General features: G+C 51.0%; 1 protein-coding gene across 4 annotated transcripts in view; it reads left to right on the top strand.

Moving 5' to 3' along the window:
* The window catches only part of LOC137437191 (fibronectin), a 152,347-nt gene that overhangs the window by 80,732 nt on the left and 56,217 nt on the right, over window positions 1-15,398 (top strand). For 3 of the 4 annotated variants that reach the window (XM_078766023.1, XM_078766022.1, XM_078766025.1), the window contains exons 23-30: window positions 433-630; window positions 783-1,052; window positions 2,786-2,968; window positions 3,231-3,320; window positions 3,720-3,825; window positions 4,829-4,992; window positions 14,771-14,929; window positions 15,196-15,309. In XM_078766023.1, the coding sequence (XP_078622149.1) occupies window positions 433-630; window positions 783-1,052; window positions 2,786-2,968; window positions 3,231-3,320; window positions 3,720-3,825; window positions 4,829-4,992; window positions 14,771-14,929; window positions 15,196-15,309 (1,284 nt within the window). The remainder of the gene's footprint in view (window positions 1-432; window positions 631-782; window positions 1,053-2,785; window positions 2,969-3,230; window positions 3,321-3,719; window positions 3,826-4,828; window positions 4,993-14,770; window positions 14,930-15,195; window positions 15,310-15,398) is intronic. The other variant, XM_078766024.1, reaches the window with a different exon arrangement.

Genomic DNA, 15,398 nt, shown 5'->3' on the forward strand with positions numbered 1-15,398 from the left:
ATGATAATGATGATTATGCATTAGAATAGAAAAATGCAAAATGTCGAGGACTTTTGCACAACAGTGTATACAGTATATAAGATCAGCTCCAGCACGCTTTAGCTCGTGTCAGAAGGCAGTAATTTGGCCATGGACGTGGCCCAAAAACTGACATTTTCCTGACAACACCCACAATTTGACACCTCGGAGACAAACTTGCTACCTATTAAGCTGTCCTACCAGTCCAACACAGATGTACTAATTTGATACGTCATCCTCAGTATTTATGAAAAGTATTATGATCTTTAAGAATAAGTGAAACATCCATAAAATTTGCATCATGATTATATTTACTCTTCAAATTTTGGCAAACTTTAATTGATTGATAGATTCTGAGAATTGACAGCTAATTGCAGTGGTTCAGTATTAATCAACATAATGTTTCATGCCCAGGTGTGACATCATATCGCATCACGTGCACACCTACCGATGCTCGTGATGATCCAGCAGAAACCCTACAAGAGGTTGTAGGACCAACACAGAACCACACAGAGTTTCATAAGCTGGTGCCTGGTAAAGAATACAATGTCAGTGCTTACACTGTCGCAGACACTTTGCAAAGTCTTCCTGCCTCTATGATCATCATTCCAGGTAAATTGAGATGCATTTCATCAACAATTGTTGTTGTGTTCACATAGAAGGTATAAGCACTATGAACCGAGTGTTGTGCAGACTTGTGCTGAGACAGGCAGGAATGTTGCTCAACTTTGATGTAAGAGTTGAAATCCCACTCTATTGTTCAGAGATTCCAGCACCAAAGAACATGAGCATTGTTGATGTTTCGGGTGAGGTGGTGCTGCTATCATGGTCTCTGCCTCCTATTGATGACCACGCTGGCTTCTGGCTGGAAGTACATTCAGCAGGATCAGAACCAATCCTCTCCACGCTGTTGGACCCAACTGACCGGCAGTACAAAATCTCCGGCCTGGAACCAGGGGTTGAATACGAGTTTAGCCTTTCCACGCTGACCATGGAAGGGCAGAGCTATCCTGTGACCCTGACACGATCCACGGGTGACCTGCACGACTTTACCTTAGCATGCCTTGATATTTTTTTCCCATCGGTTCTTGAACTGCATGCTCTTCGGAGTTTTTCCTGCATCCTTTGCCTCACCAATCACCGACATTTGTTTGCTGACCCTGCCACCACTTTGTAGAGCACGAGAGAAATTGAATCTGCTAATAACGCATGTTTTGGGGTTTGTTTTTCCAAAGGTTCTGTGCATGCATTTCTTGCATGAATTGCAGCCATTTTCAGTCACCTTTCGCGGTTCTATACTCTGCCTGATCGTTTTGCATGCCCACTTGGCAGATTCTTCATTTTCATTGTTGATATCCCAAGAACAATCTTGAGTACATTATTAACATTATTATTAAAATCAGTATTACACTGCTCAAAACAATTGTGTGTAGTTGAAACTTTCAATAATACAATTTTTACAAAGGCACCTGCAGTCCCCAGGGTGTGGTTGGAGTTAGAGTATTCATTTATATGCAAAGTGGTAAACCCTAATCTATAGCATTTTAGGAGTTGTGGTTAGCACCGTTTTAAAGGCAGCATTTGCATCCTCCCGGTGTGTACCCCGGTTTAGAATAGGTACACCGTATCCCTGCGCATCGTAAGAGGCGACCAAGGGTTGGTGCCAGGAAGGGCATCCGGCCATAAAAACATTGCCTCAAACAGGGAACCATGATTGTCATGGGACCCGCCAGGCTAACCCCCGCTCTAGCGGGGAAAATGGCCTTAAAACGATCATTCATTCATTTATTCATTTGCATCCCAAGCCTGGTGTTGGCTTAGCGGTTAGGGTGCCGGCTTGGGATCCTAGGATCCTGGGTTCAAATCCTGGTCGATCACAGAATTAACGCCAGGGGGGTTGACTCAGCCTGTCATCCTTCCGAGGTCGGCAAATTGAGTACCAGTCACTGGTAATTCCCTGTGTGTCGGAAGAGGCGACTAACAGGGTTGGTGGCAGGAAGGGCATCCGGCCGCAAAACATTGCTTCAAAATAGAGGACCACAGTGCCCGAAAAAGGTCAATCCCTGCTCTGCGGGGAAAAATGGCCTCGAAAGGTGGTAAAATTTGCATTCATCCCCAACCAAAGATTCCCCGAGCACATTTCAGAGACAACCACACAGTGTGGAGATCTGTTGCCACATATTCTACACAAGATGAGGCAAGCAAGTTTGTGTGTGTCTGTGTATGTGTGTGTAGACACACTTGTGCACGCATCTCTCCACTGATGTTGTCGTCGATTAGCCCCAGCGACCCAGAGATCCCCAACATCTAAGATGTTGTGCTCTTGGCTTCGTGGAGCAAGCATCGCAGTCTTTCATGATGTTTTTCAAAAGGGAGAAATAACCAATTAACAAAACAGCTTGTAATTTTTATCAAATTGTGCTCAATGTAAGCACCTTGTTTCAAAATACGATGCATAATAACTTTGTCGGGCCGATGTTGGCTGGGCTATAGTTTTTGACGTTGTTCCAACGTTGGCCCAACGGTGTTGTGTTAGCTGGGATGTTACTGGATTAACGTTTTTCATTTTTTTGAGCAGTGTATTTTACTTGTTTGCATGTTTCGTTTATTGGTTCATTTGCAATTCTAATGATGAATGAATATTAATATTGCTACAATGGACACATTATTAAATTGTTAGTGATCGATTCCCTATCTATTTTTACGTACCTCCGAGCTTCGTTTCTACCACTACTCCAGGTAAACAGTCATTGTTTCTCTCCCACAGTGATTCCTTCTCCGACGAACCTGTTCTTTGATACAGTGACCGAGGAGAGCTTTCGTGTAAACTGGCAACCACCCAAATATAGTCTGGCTTCTTCCTTTATTGTTCGGTACTTTCCCAGAAATAACCCGGATGCTATTCAAGAAGTCACTGTTCCTGCCGGAAGGAATTCTGTTGTTTTGAAAGGTGAGATGGTATGACGTGTTTATTGATGTTCTTCATATATTTGAGAAGTGATGAGATGAAGGGAGAGGACCCAATAATGGTTTACAACACTTTATATTTCTTCCATATTTGGCATATTTAGAATTTTATTGCAACATTTTATTTACATTGAATAAATTCATGAAGGTATTTTGATGCTCCAATTGTACAAACCACTTCCCATGTTTTGTTAACTACCTTATGAACAATTTCTTCTATATTTCCACCTTTTTTTTGCCTCCAGGCCTCCACACTGGTACTTTGTACATCGTACATGTACATGCTCGAATCATAACCTCAGAAAGTGTTCCACTCATTGGCCAGCAAAACACAGGTACCTGACCTACCTGGCTTTGAACTCATTAATTGTAAACTGCAATCCCCTAACCTGCAGTAACTAACTGCACCTTTCATTAAGACGAGCTTGCCATTGTGTCTTGCAACACAACATTTTGATTGTTTCACCATTCCATGGTGACCATTGTCCTTTTGTCTGATCCTATGACGACATGATGTGTTGTAATATCCCAGCTCATAACGTTTTCATTGTCATGAACTGAGCATTGAAAATTGATATTATGTACATTTTATTTTTATTTATTGTTCAGAGTTATTTTGATGATACAGACACCTGATGGTGCAAACATGCGTAGAGGCAAATATAGTGATGTCATGTTTGGGTTGAATAGCCCTGCCCTGTGCTCACTTTGCAACCGTTTTGATGTTGTACTAGTTCTCCAAGCTCCGACTGGCATCACATTCTCAGACGTGACACCAACATCTTTCAGTGTTTCCTGGGAACCTGCATACCCTGTGGATACTTATCACGTTATTTATGGGTATGTACAGGATACCATCAAGATGGGTTTTTAAAAGCTTTTTTTTTTTTTTTTTACTGGTTCTAAGGCTGCCACGCACACATCTCGCACACATAGACATACAGACAAATACACGTGACACAACACAGGCCTGTTATATGAGACAAACGCAGCCACTGAGCTTGGGGGAAGTGACATCACTTTCCGGGGCACTCTGGGTACCATGAGTGACGTCACAAAAAGGCGCCGCATTTCTCACCGCATTCAGCAGGCCATTTCCGAAGGATGAATTTTCCTCCTCACCATGGATGCCAACCTACGGGGATTTTCCATGCTCTTATCCCTTTAAATGCTGAGCGTCAATTAAGGAAGCGGCACGTCCCATTTTTAAAGTCTTTGGTATGACTCGGCCAAGGTTTGAACTGCCAACCTCCCAGACTCAGGGTGGACTATACATAGCATCTGTCCCTTTGGGGATCAAGAATGGTGAACCCCAAGCTCAGTCTTTCCAAAAAAAAATTTCCCTTCATACAAAAGCTAATGCAGCAGCTTGTACTCGAACACATACCAGGCATTGACATTAAGGAACGGAACAGCATCCCACTTTTACTCTTATACCAAGGACATTAATTGACAATGGGAAAACCACAACATAATGAATGGGATTTTTTTTTTAACCTGGGTTTTAACACGATAATGGAAATGCTCAAAGCTAGAACTCTGATCATTTTGGTCATGGTATGCTCCCCAATGTCCACTCTAGTCTCAAAAGATATAATGGAGAAATGTGAGGCCTGTATTATGCACGTATGAGCAGCGAATGATTGGAATGCTTCAGGATAACATTCCCCCTGCTTGCAACATACCATGCAGCTGATGGAATGATTCATCTGATGAAGTGCAAGAGTGAAATCTTTTGTTGAATAGTCTTAACTATTATTTTTATCCATTTTGCTTGGCATGTTCATGCTTTCATGATCTACAGTACTTGCATGGTTTGATATTCCTTCGCCCACTCTTGTAGGCCTGATGGAGCCCGCAAAGACCAATTGCTTGAAAAGACTGTTTCTGGCACTACCTCTAAAGTGACCCTAACTGACCTGCTTCCTGACAATCGCTATACTATTGCTGTCTATATCGTGCACAACCACATGATGTCAGAACCATTGAGAGGACATCAGACAACAGGTTTGATCTTTGATGCTTGAGCTTCTTTATGGATACCATTTTGTGTTCTTATTTAATGTTATTGAACATTGAAAAAAATACAATGAAGAAACTACAGACTTGGCATTTAATATGGAATTTTTTTTTCTTTCTTGACTTGGGTTTACTTTCTGAACTCGGTATATCAATCTGGTGAGTTTCTTTTACGCTTCGGTGATTTCTTTGTTAAAAGAACCATGTCACTGATTGTCTGTCGCAGCAAGAAGTCAATAACAGGATTATATCACAGGTGGCGTGACAAAATGTACGGACAGGTACATTTGACGATTGGCTTCACAATCGGGTATATAAGGGTTGTTGCATTCTGTATTAGTGGGAAAACAACTGCTGCACGTCTACAAAAGTTATTGCCGCTTCCCCTGGATATGGTCCGTCAACTCGACAATGCTGTTTGTCATTTAGTGGTGGCTTTACGAAATTCCGGCATGAAACAGCGTGCTATTGCTCGGCAGTATGGCATCACTCAAGGTCAGGTGTCAAAGATCCTGAAACGAAATGCTCAGAGGGGTGTCCCTACTCCAATACCGAGGTCAGGACGTCCCCGCAGAACCACAAGGAGGGATGATCGCCAGCTGCACCGGTTAGTCCGCAATGGCCGTACCAAGTCAGCTAATCGGCTTAGGGCTGAGTGGCAACAACTGACAAATGTGCCTGTATCCAGAAGGCTAGTCAACCAACGACTGGTTCAAGCAGGCTATCGGGCCAGGCATCCCCTGAGAAAGCCACGTCTGACCAGACAACACCGCCAGCGCCGATTGCAGTGGGCCAGAGAGCACCGTCAATGGCAGCCAGGACACTGGAATCACGTGATCTTCAGTGACAAGTCTAGATTTCTGGTCTATCGTCAATATGGCCGCGTCCAAGTGCGCAGACAAGTGCATGAAGCCTACAGCGAAGATTGTATAGTGCCAAGAGTCCAAGCTGGAGGTGGTGGGGTGACCGTTTGGGCTGCTTTTCATGTAGGGGGCAAAACTGACCTGGTTGTTCTGAATGGAAACCTGAACCAGTTCAAGCACAGGGCCATTCTGGAAGAAACATTGCTTCCATTTGTTTGTGCAGCCTTTCGAGGAAACTTTGTCTTCCAAGTTGACAATGCACGGCCTCATCGTGCTCGCATGATCCAACACTTTCTTGCTGACCTTGGTGTAGAGCATATGGAGTGGCCTGCCATGTCCCCGGATATGAATCCGATCGAGAACTTGTGGGCAGAATTAACGCGTCAAATCGACAATTTGGACCAGCAGCCTGCCTCTGTGCGTGAATTGCAGCAGGCTATTGACACTGCATGGCAAGCGATTCCTGTCCAAACCTTGGCAAATCTCGTGAACAGCATGCCTCAACGTGTACGTGCTCTCCTGAATGCTCGTGGGGGTTACACGAAGTACTGAACTGTAATTTTACTGTCCGTAATCCCAGTCGTAATTTAACTTTTGTTTTTGTTAAAAAAAAATTGGGGCTAGTGTGCAAAATAAAGAGATACTTCTGGAAAACGCACAGAAGATTAACACAGTACTGTCCGTGAATTGAGTTCGATATCAGTTTACATCACTTTCAAGGATCAATTTATTTGCTTCGAAATGTCAAATGTGGTTTTTGTTTCATTTAAAGGTCACATTAACAAAATCAAGAATAATTTCAACATAATTCCAATGACCCCCACACCCAATCACCCCCACAAAACAAATATTCCATATTAAATGCCAAGTCTGTAGTAGCGGACTCAAACAGATTTGCAAAAATGATGAAATTAGGTGTATTATGGTGGAATCATCAGCCCATGCACATGTGTACCTGATAATGCATGTTGCATGAATAGCCAATGAGGTAGGTACTGATAAGGACTTAAAGTCTATTATACCAAGCAATCTATGCCTACAGTGGGCGTGTGTGTGTGTGTGTGTGTGTGTGTGTGTGTGTGTGTGTGTGTGTGGTTGTTATCTCTCTATGCAGGTTTCAGAAGGTGGAACAGAGCCCTCCTAGGTCTCAAAGCATCCACCTTCGTGTGTGCATTGCCTGCATATATGAGTGTGCGTGTGTGTGTGTGTGTGTGTGTGTGTGTGTGTGTGTGTGTGTGTGTGTGTGTGTGCGTGTGTGTGTGTGTGTGTGTGTGTGTGTGTGTGTGTGTGTGTGTGTGTGCGTGCCTGTAAGTTGCTGTTGTTGGCTTGTATCTCCACACGTAGCTGGGTTTCAGGACGTGGAATGGAGACCTACAGGTCTCAAAGTGTCCACCTCCGATGTGTGTGTGTAAGATACCTGTGTGGCGGACACAAAAGCCCACTGGCGTGGTGACATCATTCCGCGCACCAAGTGGGCGGTGGCCACGCACCAGGGGTAGGCGTGGCCTCATGATATACACCGGGCGCCCAGCCCGGGACAGTACAGTGTTACAGTGTAGTCTTACAATAAAGACGTTTATATGTTACCGCTTGTCCGCTTCCTCCTTGCTCACAAGCAGCGCGCGTAACGCCGCGCTTTACTGGTGACCCTCGACGTTGGATCTGCTGGAGCGATCCTTCCACACGCGACGCCATCGCCATGGCCGACTTCGTCAAACTTCCGGAATTTTGGGAGGCTCAGGCCGAAGTCTGGTTCGTCCAGGCCGAAGCCCAATTTCAGCTTCGGCGCCTCACCGGCGATGACACGCGCTATTGCCACGTCGTCGCCTCCCTCGGGCCCGGCACGGCCGCTCGAGTTGTGTCCGTCCTTCGCCACCCACCGAACGGCCACAAGTACGAGGCACTCAAGCGGCTACTCCTAGCCACGTTCGGCCTTACGGACGACGCACGGGCCGACCGCCTCCTGGATCTCCCCGAGCTCGGTGAGACGCGCCCGTCGGTCCGAATGGACCATATGCTGTCACTGTTGGGCGACGAAGCCCCCGGTTCGCTATTCCGGGCGCTTTTCCGGCGCCAACTTCCAGCGCAGGTCCGCCTCGCGTTGGCCGGGACCGAGCTAACGGAACCCCGAGCATTGGCGGCCGAGGCGGACAGGTACTTCGCCGCTTCGGACATGCGGGCGAGCGTCGGCGTGGCCGTCACGGCCCTCGACGCTGATGTTCAGCAGCATGTTCCACAGCATCAGCTTCTACAGCACGCTGATGTTCAGCAGCATGCTGATATGCACCTCGTGAACGCCGCCACGCCCCGCCCACCGCCGCGGCGAAAACCGCCACCGCGGGGAAACCCGCCAACTCCACCGGCCTGGCGGAGCCAGCCGCGCTCCTCCAGCTCCACCACCTGGTGCTGGTTCCACGCCAAGTTCGGCCACGAAGCTCGGCGGTGTCATCCGCCGTGCTCCTTCAACGGGTCGGGAAACGCCCGGGCCGGCGCTCAATAGTGGCGATGAGCGCCGGCCATTCGAACAGCCTGCTGTTCATAACGGACACCTTCTCCAGGCGCCGTTACCTGTGCGACACGGGAGCGCAGGTGAGTGTCATTCCCGCCGGCACGTCAGACAAGCACGCCGCGGGTGGGGGCCCCGCGCTGCTTGCCGCGAACGGGACGCCCATCCGTACGTACGGAAAACGCTGCCTCTCTCTGCGGTTTGGAGGGCAGGTTTTCCGATGGACGTTCGTCACCGCCGACGTGCCCATGGCACTGCTTGGCGCGGACTTCCTGTGCGCTAATGGGCTCCTGGTCGACGTCAAGCGCAGACGGCTTGTCCAGGCCGAGACGTTCAGCTCGCTCGCTTGTGCGTTGCCCAGCTCAACGAGCGGCTTGCCAAGCGGCTTGCCGAACGATTCGGTTCCGGCCACGTTGGTCTGTACGCTTCCGGCAGCGGACGCATTCACCCGCCTCCTCGCCGGCTTCCCGGCCCTCACGCGGCCCACCTTCTCGGCGGGGGCCGTCAAGCACGGGGTGGCCCATCACATCCCCACCGTCGGGCCACCGGTCTACGCCCGGGCACGCCGCCTCGAGCCGACGAAGCTGGCGGTGGCAAAAGCGGAGTTCGCTACCCTGGAGCGACTCGGCATCGTTCGGCGCTCAGAGAGCGCTTGGGCGTCGCCGCTGCACATCGTGCCGAAGCCCGGCGGGGGATGGCGACCGTGCGGGGACTATCGCCGTCTCAATGACGCCACGACTCCCGACCGCTACCCCGTCCCCCACATTCAGGACTTTTCCGCCCGTTTGGCGGGCAGGTCCTTCTTCTCGAAGGTGGACCTCATACGCGGCTACCATCAGGTCCCCGTCAGGCCGGAGGACGTCCCGAAGACGGCGGTCATCACGCCATTCGGACTCTTCGAGTTCTTGCGCATGCCCTTCGGTCTGAAGAATGCGGCTCAGGCGTTCCAGCGACTGATGGACAGCGTCCTGCGCGACTTGGATTTTGTCTACGTTTACCTGGACGATATCCTCGTCGCCAGCGCGTCCCGCGAAGAGCACCTACGCCACCTCCGCACGCTCTTCGAACGCCTGGGCCAGCATGGCCTGATTGTGAACCCCGCAAAGTGCCGGTTCGGCGCCGCCACAATCGATTTTCTGGGGCACCGTGTCACCAGGCACGGAGCCGTCCCCCTACCGGCCAAGGTGGAGGCGGTGAAGGGGTTTCCGCGCCCCCGCACGATCAGAGGGCTGCAGGAGTTCCTGGGCATGGTGAACTTTTACCATCGGTTCCTGCCCCGTATCGCCCAGCTCCTGCGCCCCCTGCACGAAGCTCTCCGAGGTAAGCCGGGCAAAGGCGACGTTACCTGGACCGAGCAGATGGACACGGCGTTCACGGGCGCGAAGCTCGCCTTGGCTAACGCCACCATGCTCGCGCACCCGGCGCCCGATGCCTCGGACTACGCGGTGGGCGCAGTGCATGAGCAATGGGTGCGTGGAGCTTGGCAACCGCTGGCGTTCTTTAGCCGGCAGCTTCGCCCGCCCGAACGCCGTTACAGTACCTTCGACCGCGAGTTGCTCGGACTTCACTTGGCGGTCAGGCACTTCCGCCATCTGCTCGAGGGCCGGGCGTTCACTGCCTTCGTCGACCACAAGCCGCTGATCTTTGCGATGGGCAAAGTCACCGAGCCGTGGTCGGCCCGGCAGCAGCGTCACCTCTCGGCCGTGTCCGAGTACACGACGGACATCCAGCACGTCGCGGGGAAGGACAACCCGGTGGCGGATTGCCTTTCCCGGGCCGTCGCCCACGCAGTCCACCTCGGCATCGACTATGCCCGGATGGCAGCGGACCAGGCCGCTGACCCCGACGTCCAGGCCTTGCGGACCGCCGTCACGGGCCTCCGCATCACCGAGGTGCCGTTTGACGGCGCGGGCGCGGCCCTCTTGTGCGACGTCTCCCTCGGGCGTCCTCGCCCCATCATGCCCGCGGGCTGGCAGCGCCAGGTGTTTGACGCCATCCACGGCCTGTCCCACCCGGGCGCGAGGGCCTCCCAAAGGCTGATCGCCGACAAGTTCGTCTGGCATGGCCTCCGGAAGGCCGTCCGCGGCTGGGCCAGGACGTGCCTCGCGTGCCAGCGCGCCAAGGTGCACCGGCACACCCAGGCCCCGTTGGCCCCGTTCACGGTGCCGGAACGCCGGTTTGACCACGTCCACGTGGACCTGGTGGGACCTCTGCCCCCCTCGCGGGGTTTCACCTACGTCCTCACCATGGTGGACCGCACCACCCGGTGGCCGGAGGCCGTGCCCTTGGCGTCGACAACGGCGGCCGATGTCGCGCAGGCTTTCATCGCCACCTGGGTCGCCCGGTTCGGCGCCCCCTCAGACATCTCATCCGACCGCGGCCCCCAGTTCACCTCGGAGCTCTGGGGGGCGGTTGCGCAGGGGCTCGGGGTCCGGCTGCACCGAACCACGGCCTACCATCCCCAGGCTAACGGCCTGTGTGAGCGATTTCACCGCTCATTGAAGGCCGCGCTCCGGGCCACCCTCCGCGACGGCGGCTGGGTCGACAGGCTCCCCTGGGTCCTGCTGGGCCTCCGGACGGCGCCCAAGGAGGACCTGCGCGCATCCGCGGCGGAATTGGTCTTCGGGCAACCGCTGCGGGTGCCGGGCGAGTTCCTCCCCGACTCCACGGCACCATGGTCCGCGGCACAGCAGCGCTCCGCTCTACAAGAGACCGCCCAGAGGTTCGCCCCGGTGCCAACGGCATGCCACGGGCACCCACCGACGCACGTCGCCCCGGAGCTTCGCACGGCGGAGTACGTCTTCGTCCGCCACGATGCCCATCGGACACCACTGCGGCCCCCGTACGACGGGCCTTTCCGCGTGCTGGAGACCGGGGCGAAGCACTTCACCCTGGACATCGGCGGTACTCCTGACCGCGTTTCGGTAGACCGCCTCAAGCCGGCCCACCTCGATGTGGACCATCCACCGCCAGTGGCCCGACCCCCACGTCGGGGCCGCCCTCCTGCGGGCGGACCCCCGGCACCGCCCAGCCCCGCCGCCACGCCGCCCCCCGGTCCTGCACCCATCCCAGGGGCAGCCAGGGGCATCCCACCTGGCATCCCTGCACCCCGGACGCCGCCGATCGCCAGGGGGCGCTTCGGCCGGGTCATTCGTCTGCCCCGCAAACTGGCCCTCCAGGTGCGCGGGAATTCTGGGGGGGCGCGTGTGGCGGACACAAAAGCCCACTGGCGTGGTGACATCATTCCGCGCACCAAGTGGGCGGTGGCCACGCACCAGGGGTAGGCGTGGCCTCATGATATACACCGGGCGCCCAGCCCGGGACAGTACAGTGTTACAGTGTAGTCTTACAATAAAGACGTTTATATGTTACCGCTTGTCCGCTTCCTCCTTGCTCACAAGCAGCGCGCGTAACGCCGCGCTTTACCTGCTTTATTTGTCAGGCCATAGCTGCGTGGCATACTCTCGCGAGATCTCACACGAGCCCGTTCGAGTCACAAGGGGATATAGTATTTCACAAAACACGGAAGCAAACACACATATGGAGCAGGAACAGCATTACATTACATCTCCTCTCCTTCAGAACGAAAATCAAATCAAAGATTAAGTTTGTCCGGACGTTTTACAACAGGGCCTCCTGAGAGAGTAGTACAGGCAGCAGGCTTGCGGAACTGTTCATTAAACACAACAGGGGAGGAGGGTGTAAAGGAAAACATTATGGTGATCCTCATCGGTGGCATGGGTAGAGGAAGAAGCATGGTTGTGCTCATTATCATAGTCCGAGCTTCCAATCTCTGGCTCGCACACATAGCCAGTGTGATTGGCCGGCTTGCTTGGAGATCAGTTCCCTGCTCTGAGCACGTAGGACTGAGACGACTCATGTTTTTCTACGATCTCATCAGGAACCCAGTTGATAGCACCTGGTAGGGGTTCCATGCGAACCTGCTGACACTGAATTAACTACAGGTGGCTGCTCTCTCACTACCTGATCATGATGGAACTTCTGCTTGATCTTCTCCATCTCAAAATGGCGTTTTACATCAGGAAAGCTAAAGGATTTTGGTACAAGTAAGCTGCACTTTGCAGACAGCTTGTTACGTGGGCTTCTACCCATCAACACCCGTGCAGGGGACAAGTGTAGTCCTTCTCAGGGAGTGGTGCGGTAGTCTAACAAAGCCAGATGTTTGTCGTCCACTTTCATCAACAATTTTTTTTGCTGTCTGCACTGCTCTTTCAGCTTCACCATTAGCACAAGCAAATCGAGAGCTGGAAGTAGTTTTGATGACGTAATCAGAGCAGAACAATTTGACCTCTCTGGACGGACCTCTCTGGACGGACGGACCCTCAGGTATGCCATGTCTTTTAAAGATGGACTTCAGAGCCTCAATAGTTGAGCGGGTTCCTTGAGCTCGCATACCTCCACAAATTTCAAATAATAATCAACAACTAAAATGTACAGTTTAGATTCAAACTCGAATAGGTCCAGGGCGACCTGGTTGAAGGGTAAATCTGGAGTCTGTTAGTCTGAGAGGTTCTAGAGGAAGCTTATTTTGGTAATCTGCACATGTAGTGCAGTTTCTTACCGCATCTTCAATATGCTGGTGCATTGCTGGGCAATAGAGCACTTCCTGAGCCCTTTGTTTGCACTTTAAAATGCCAATGTGAGAGCTGTGTTTGATGGAGAGCATGTGCTGATGGAGACCAGGTGCAACTACCATCTGTATACCTTTATAGATAATTCCATTGGAGACACCTAACTCAGTCTTTGAGTCCCAGTATGGTCTCAATGGAATGGGCGCTTCACTCTGAGAGCTGGGCCATCCAGTGTGGATCATGTCCAACAGGTGTCACAATTCTAATTGGGTCTTCCTGCAGCTGGGCACGCATCTTCTTGGTGATGGAGACCTCCGCCAGGGAAGTAGGCATTGCATGTGAGAGGGTGCAGTATTGTGGTGAAGAAGAGGCCTCAGTCGAGCAATGAGGCCAAGGTTCTCAGCAATCCCCCCAGATATCACGTTCTCCTGATTCAGGTTGACCAGCTCGCATGAAGCTATTACAGACCTCCCCTTGAATTCCAGGGAAAGATCTGTGGAAGAAACTGGCTCAATGATATGGTTGGAGTAGGTTATCAGGGTTCTATTGGACTTGTGAAGTTCAGTGTTAATATTTGAATATCCCTGAGAGTGAGTGTACTGAATCTTGCAACTGTATTAATGCAGAAGGTAATGTTTGCAATTCCACTGACATGGACTATCTGGGACCATTTGTCACCTGCCAGGGTGCTGGTGTTGTCAACCTTTTGCAAAGATTTGCTTAAAAGCTAACTCCGAGGGCCTTTCACTCACTCACCGCAGGCAGGTAGGTGGTCTTTCTGTCTTCTACCGACTTCTCTCCGGCCTTGCTCCCCCAGCTCTCTCTGTGCTCTGTCCCCCAAATATTCCTACAGGTCGCACAAGATCTGCCAGCAACCCTCTTATGGTTAAACTGCCAAAATCTAGGCTCTCTGCTCACCTTCACTCCTTCATTCCTCTTTTCTCCCGCCTCTGGAACAAACTCCCCCACTCCCTTTAATCCCACTCCCCCCTCCAGGTCTTTAAAACAGCCGTTCACCACCATCTCTTATCTTCCCCCATCCAAAACCTTGATCTTTTCTACCCCCGCTAATTCACCCCAGATACACTTTTTTGAAATTCCAACTTCTTTCCTGGAAGTCCTTGCAGTGTCCATATGTTTTATACCTCTCCCACCTCCCCCCAAGCCTTCTCCCTCCCACAGATCTCTCGATGTCCCTGATCTCAAATGTGGTGTTTGTGTCCTTCCCCCTCTCTCCCCATCTTGTCTACCTTTCCCCTTATTATATGTTTTATGTGTCGGTTTGATTTTTTGTGTGATTAATGTTAGCTCTTTCACGACCCTCGATCTTGTATCTCCCAAAAAAAAAAAAAAAAACCTTGTATATCCAAAGAACCTCTGGATTGTTTTCCCATATATGTTACTTGTTGCAGTAGTTAGGGCAGGAATTTTGAACTTTGCCACTGTGCCGGCGACAGCTCGCCGACTCTTCGCAAAGGACACCATCTGGTCTCTAACGTGCACCAACTAATGCCAACAGGCAGGATGCCCGTTTAACATCCATCCGAGGGTCGGCACACATTGATGAATCACCCTGTCTGTGAAACATGGGGATGACCGTTTATAGCTGGGCCGAGATTCAAACCCAGGGTAGACAGCTTGGAGATGAGTGGATGTACCTCTCGGGCCTAAGCCATGCCTGCCAGCCCAAATATTTGCTTAAATGGATTTAAAGATTTATTGGTGACTATAATGGTGGCTAGCAACATCCTGATTGGACACGAAGCTTATCACAATAACGTTCTGGTTTCCCTTTTGTTTTGCAGGTATTGAGCAGCCCAGGAGTATACGTGTGACAAATGTGGATAAAAACAGTATGGACATCACATGGGTGCCTCCTGCAGAGGGTTCTATTGAGGGTTACATGCTCACATACCGTCCCAGTGATCGCAGAGGCCGCCCTATAACAAGAACCTATACCAAAGGTAGAATGCCTCACAACACCAATGGCTTCCCACATTGAGCTTATGAGTGCATTTCCTATTACATCACTAAAAACTTTTAAAAGCACGTTTTATTAGGATAACCAAGCAATTGTGAAAGTAAAGCACAACCTCCTTATGGGATGACTAACTCCTCGTGGAGGGTTCAATTGAACAAATGATGTATTTGCCATATTGTATTTGTCCGTTGTGTCTGCCATTAGTCTCTATTTCATACTAAAACAGGCTTTATTTTATTATCTGTACAGCGCAAACAAAAGTAACAATCACAGGCCTGCAGCCTTCAACAGAATACATCATTAGATTGTACAGCAAGGGGGTGTTCACTGAAAGCGAACCGGTCACCATCCTTGTCACGACAGGTAAGGACACCTTTTGGTTCACTCAAGCTGTTTTTAAAAACTTCAACTTATTTTGTGCTTCGACAACTTTCCACACTTTGTCCTCCAAT

The sequence above is a fragment of the Myxine glutinosa genome, chromosome 12, assembly GCF_964187855.1.
Source record: "Myxine glutinosa chromosome 12, kmMyxGlut1.1, whole genome shotgun sequence".
Taxonomy (NCBI): Eukaryota; Metazoa; Chordata; class Myxini; order Myxiniformes; family Myxinidae; genus Myxine; species Myxine glutinosa.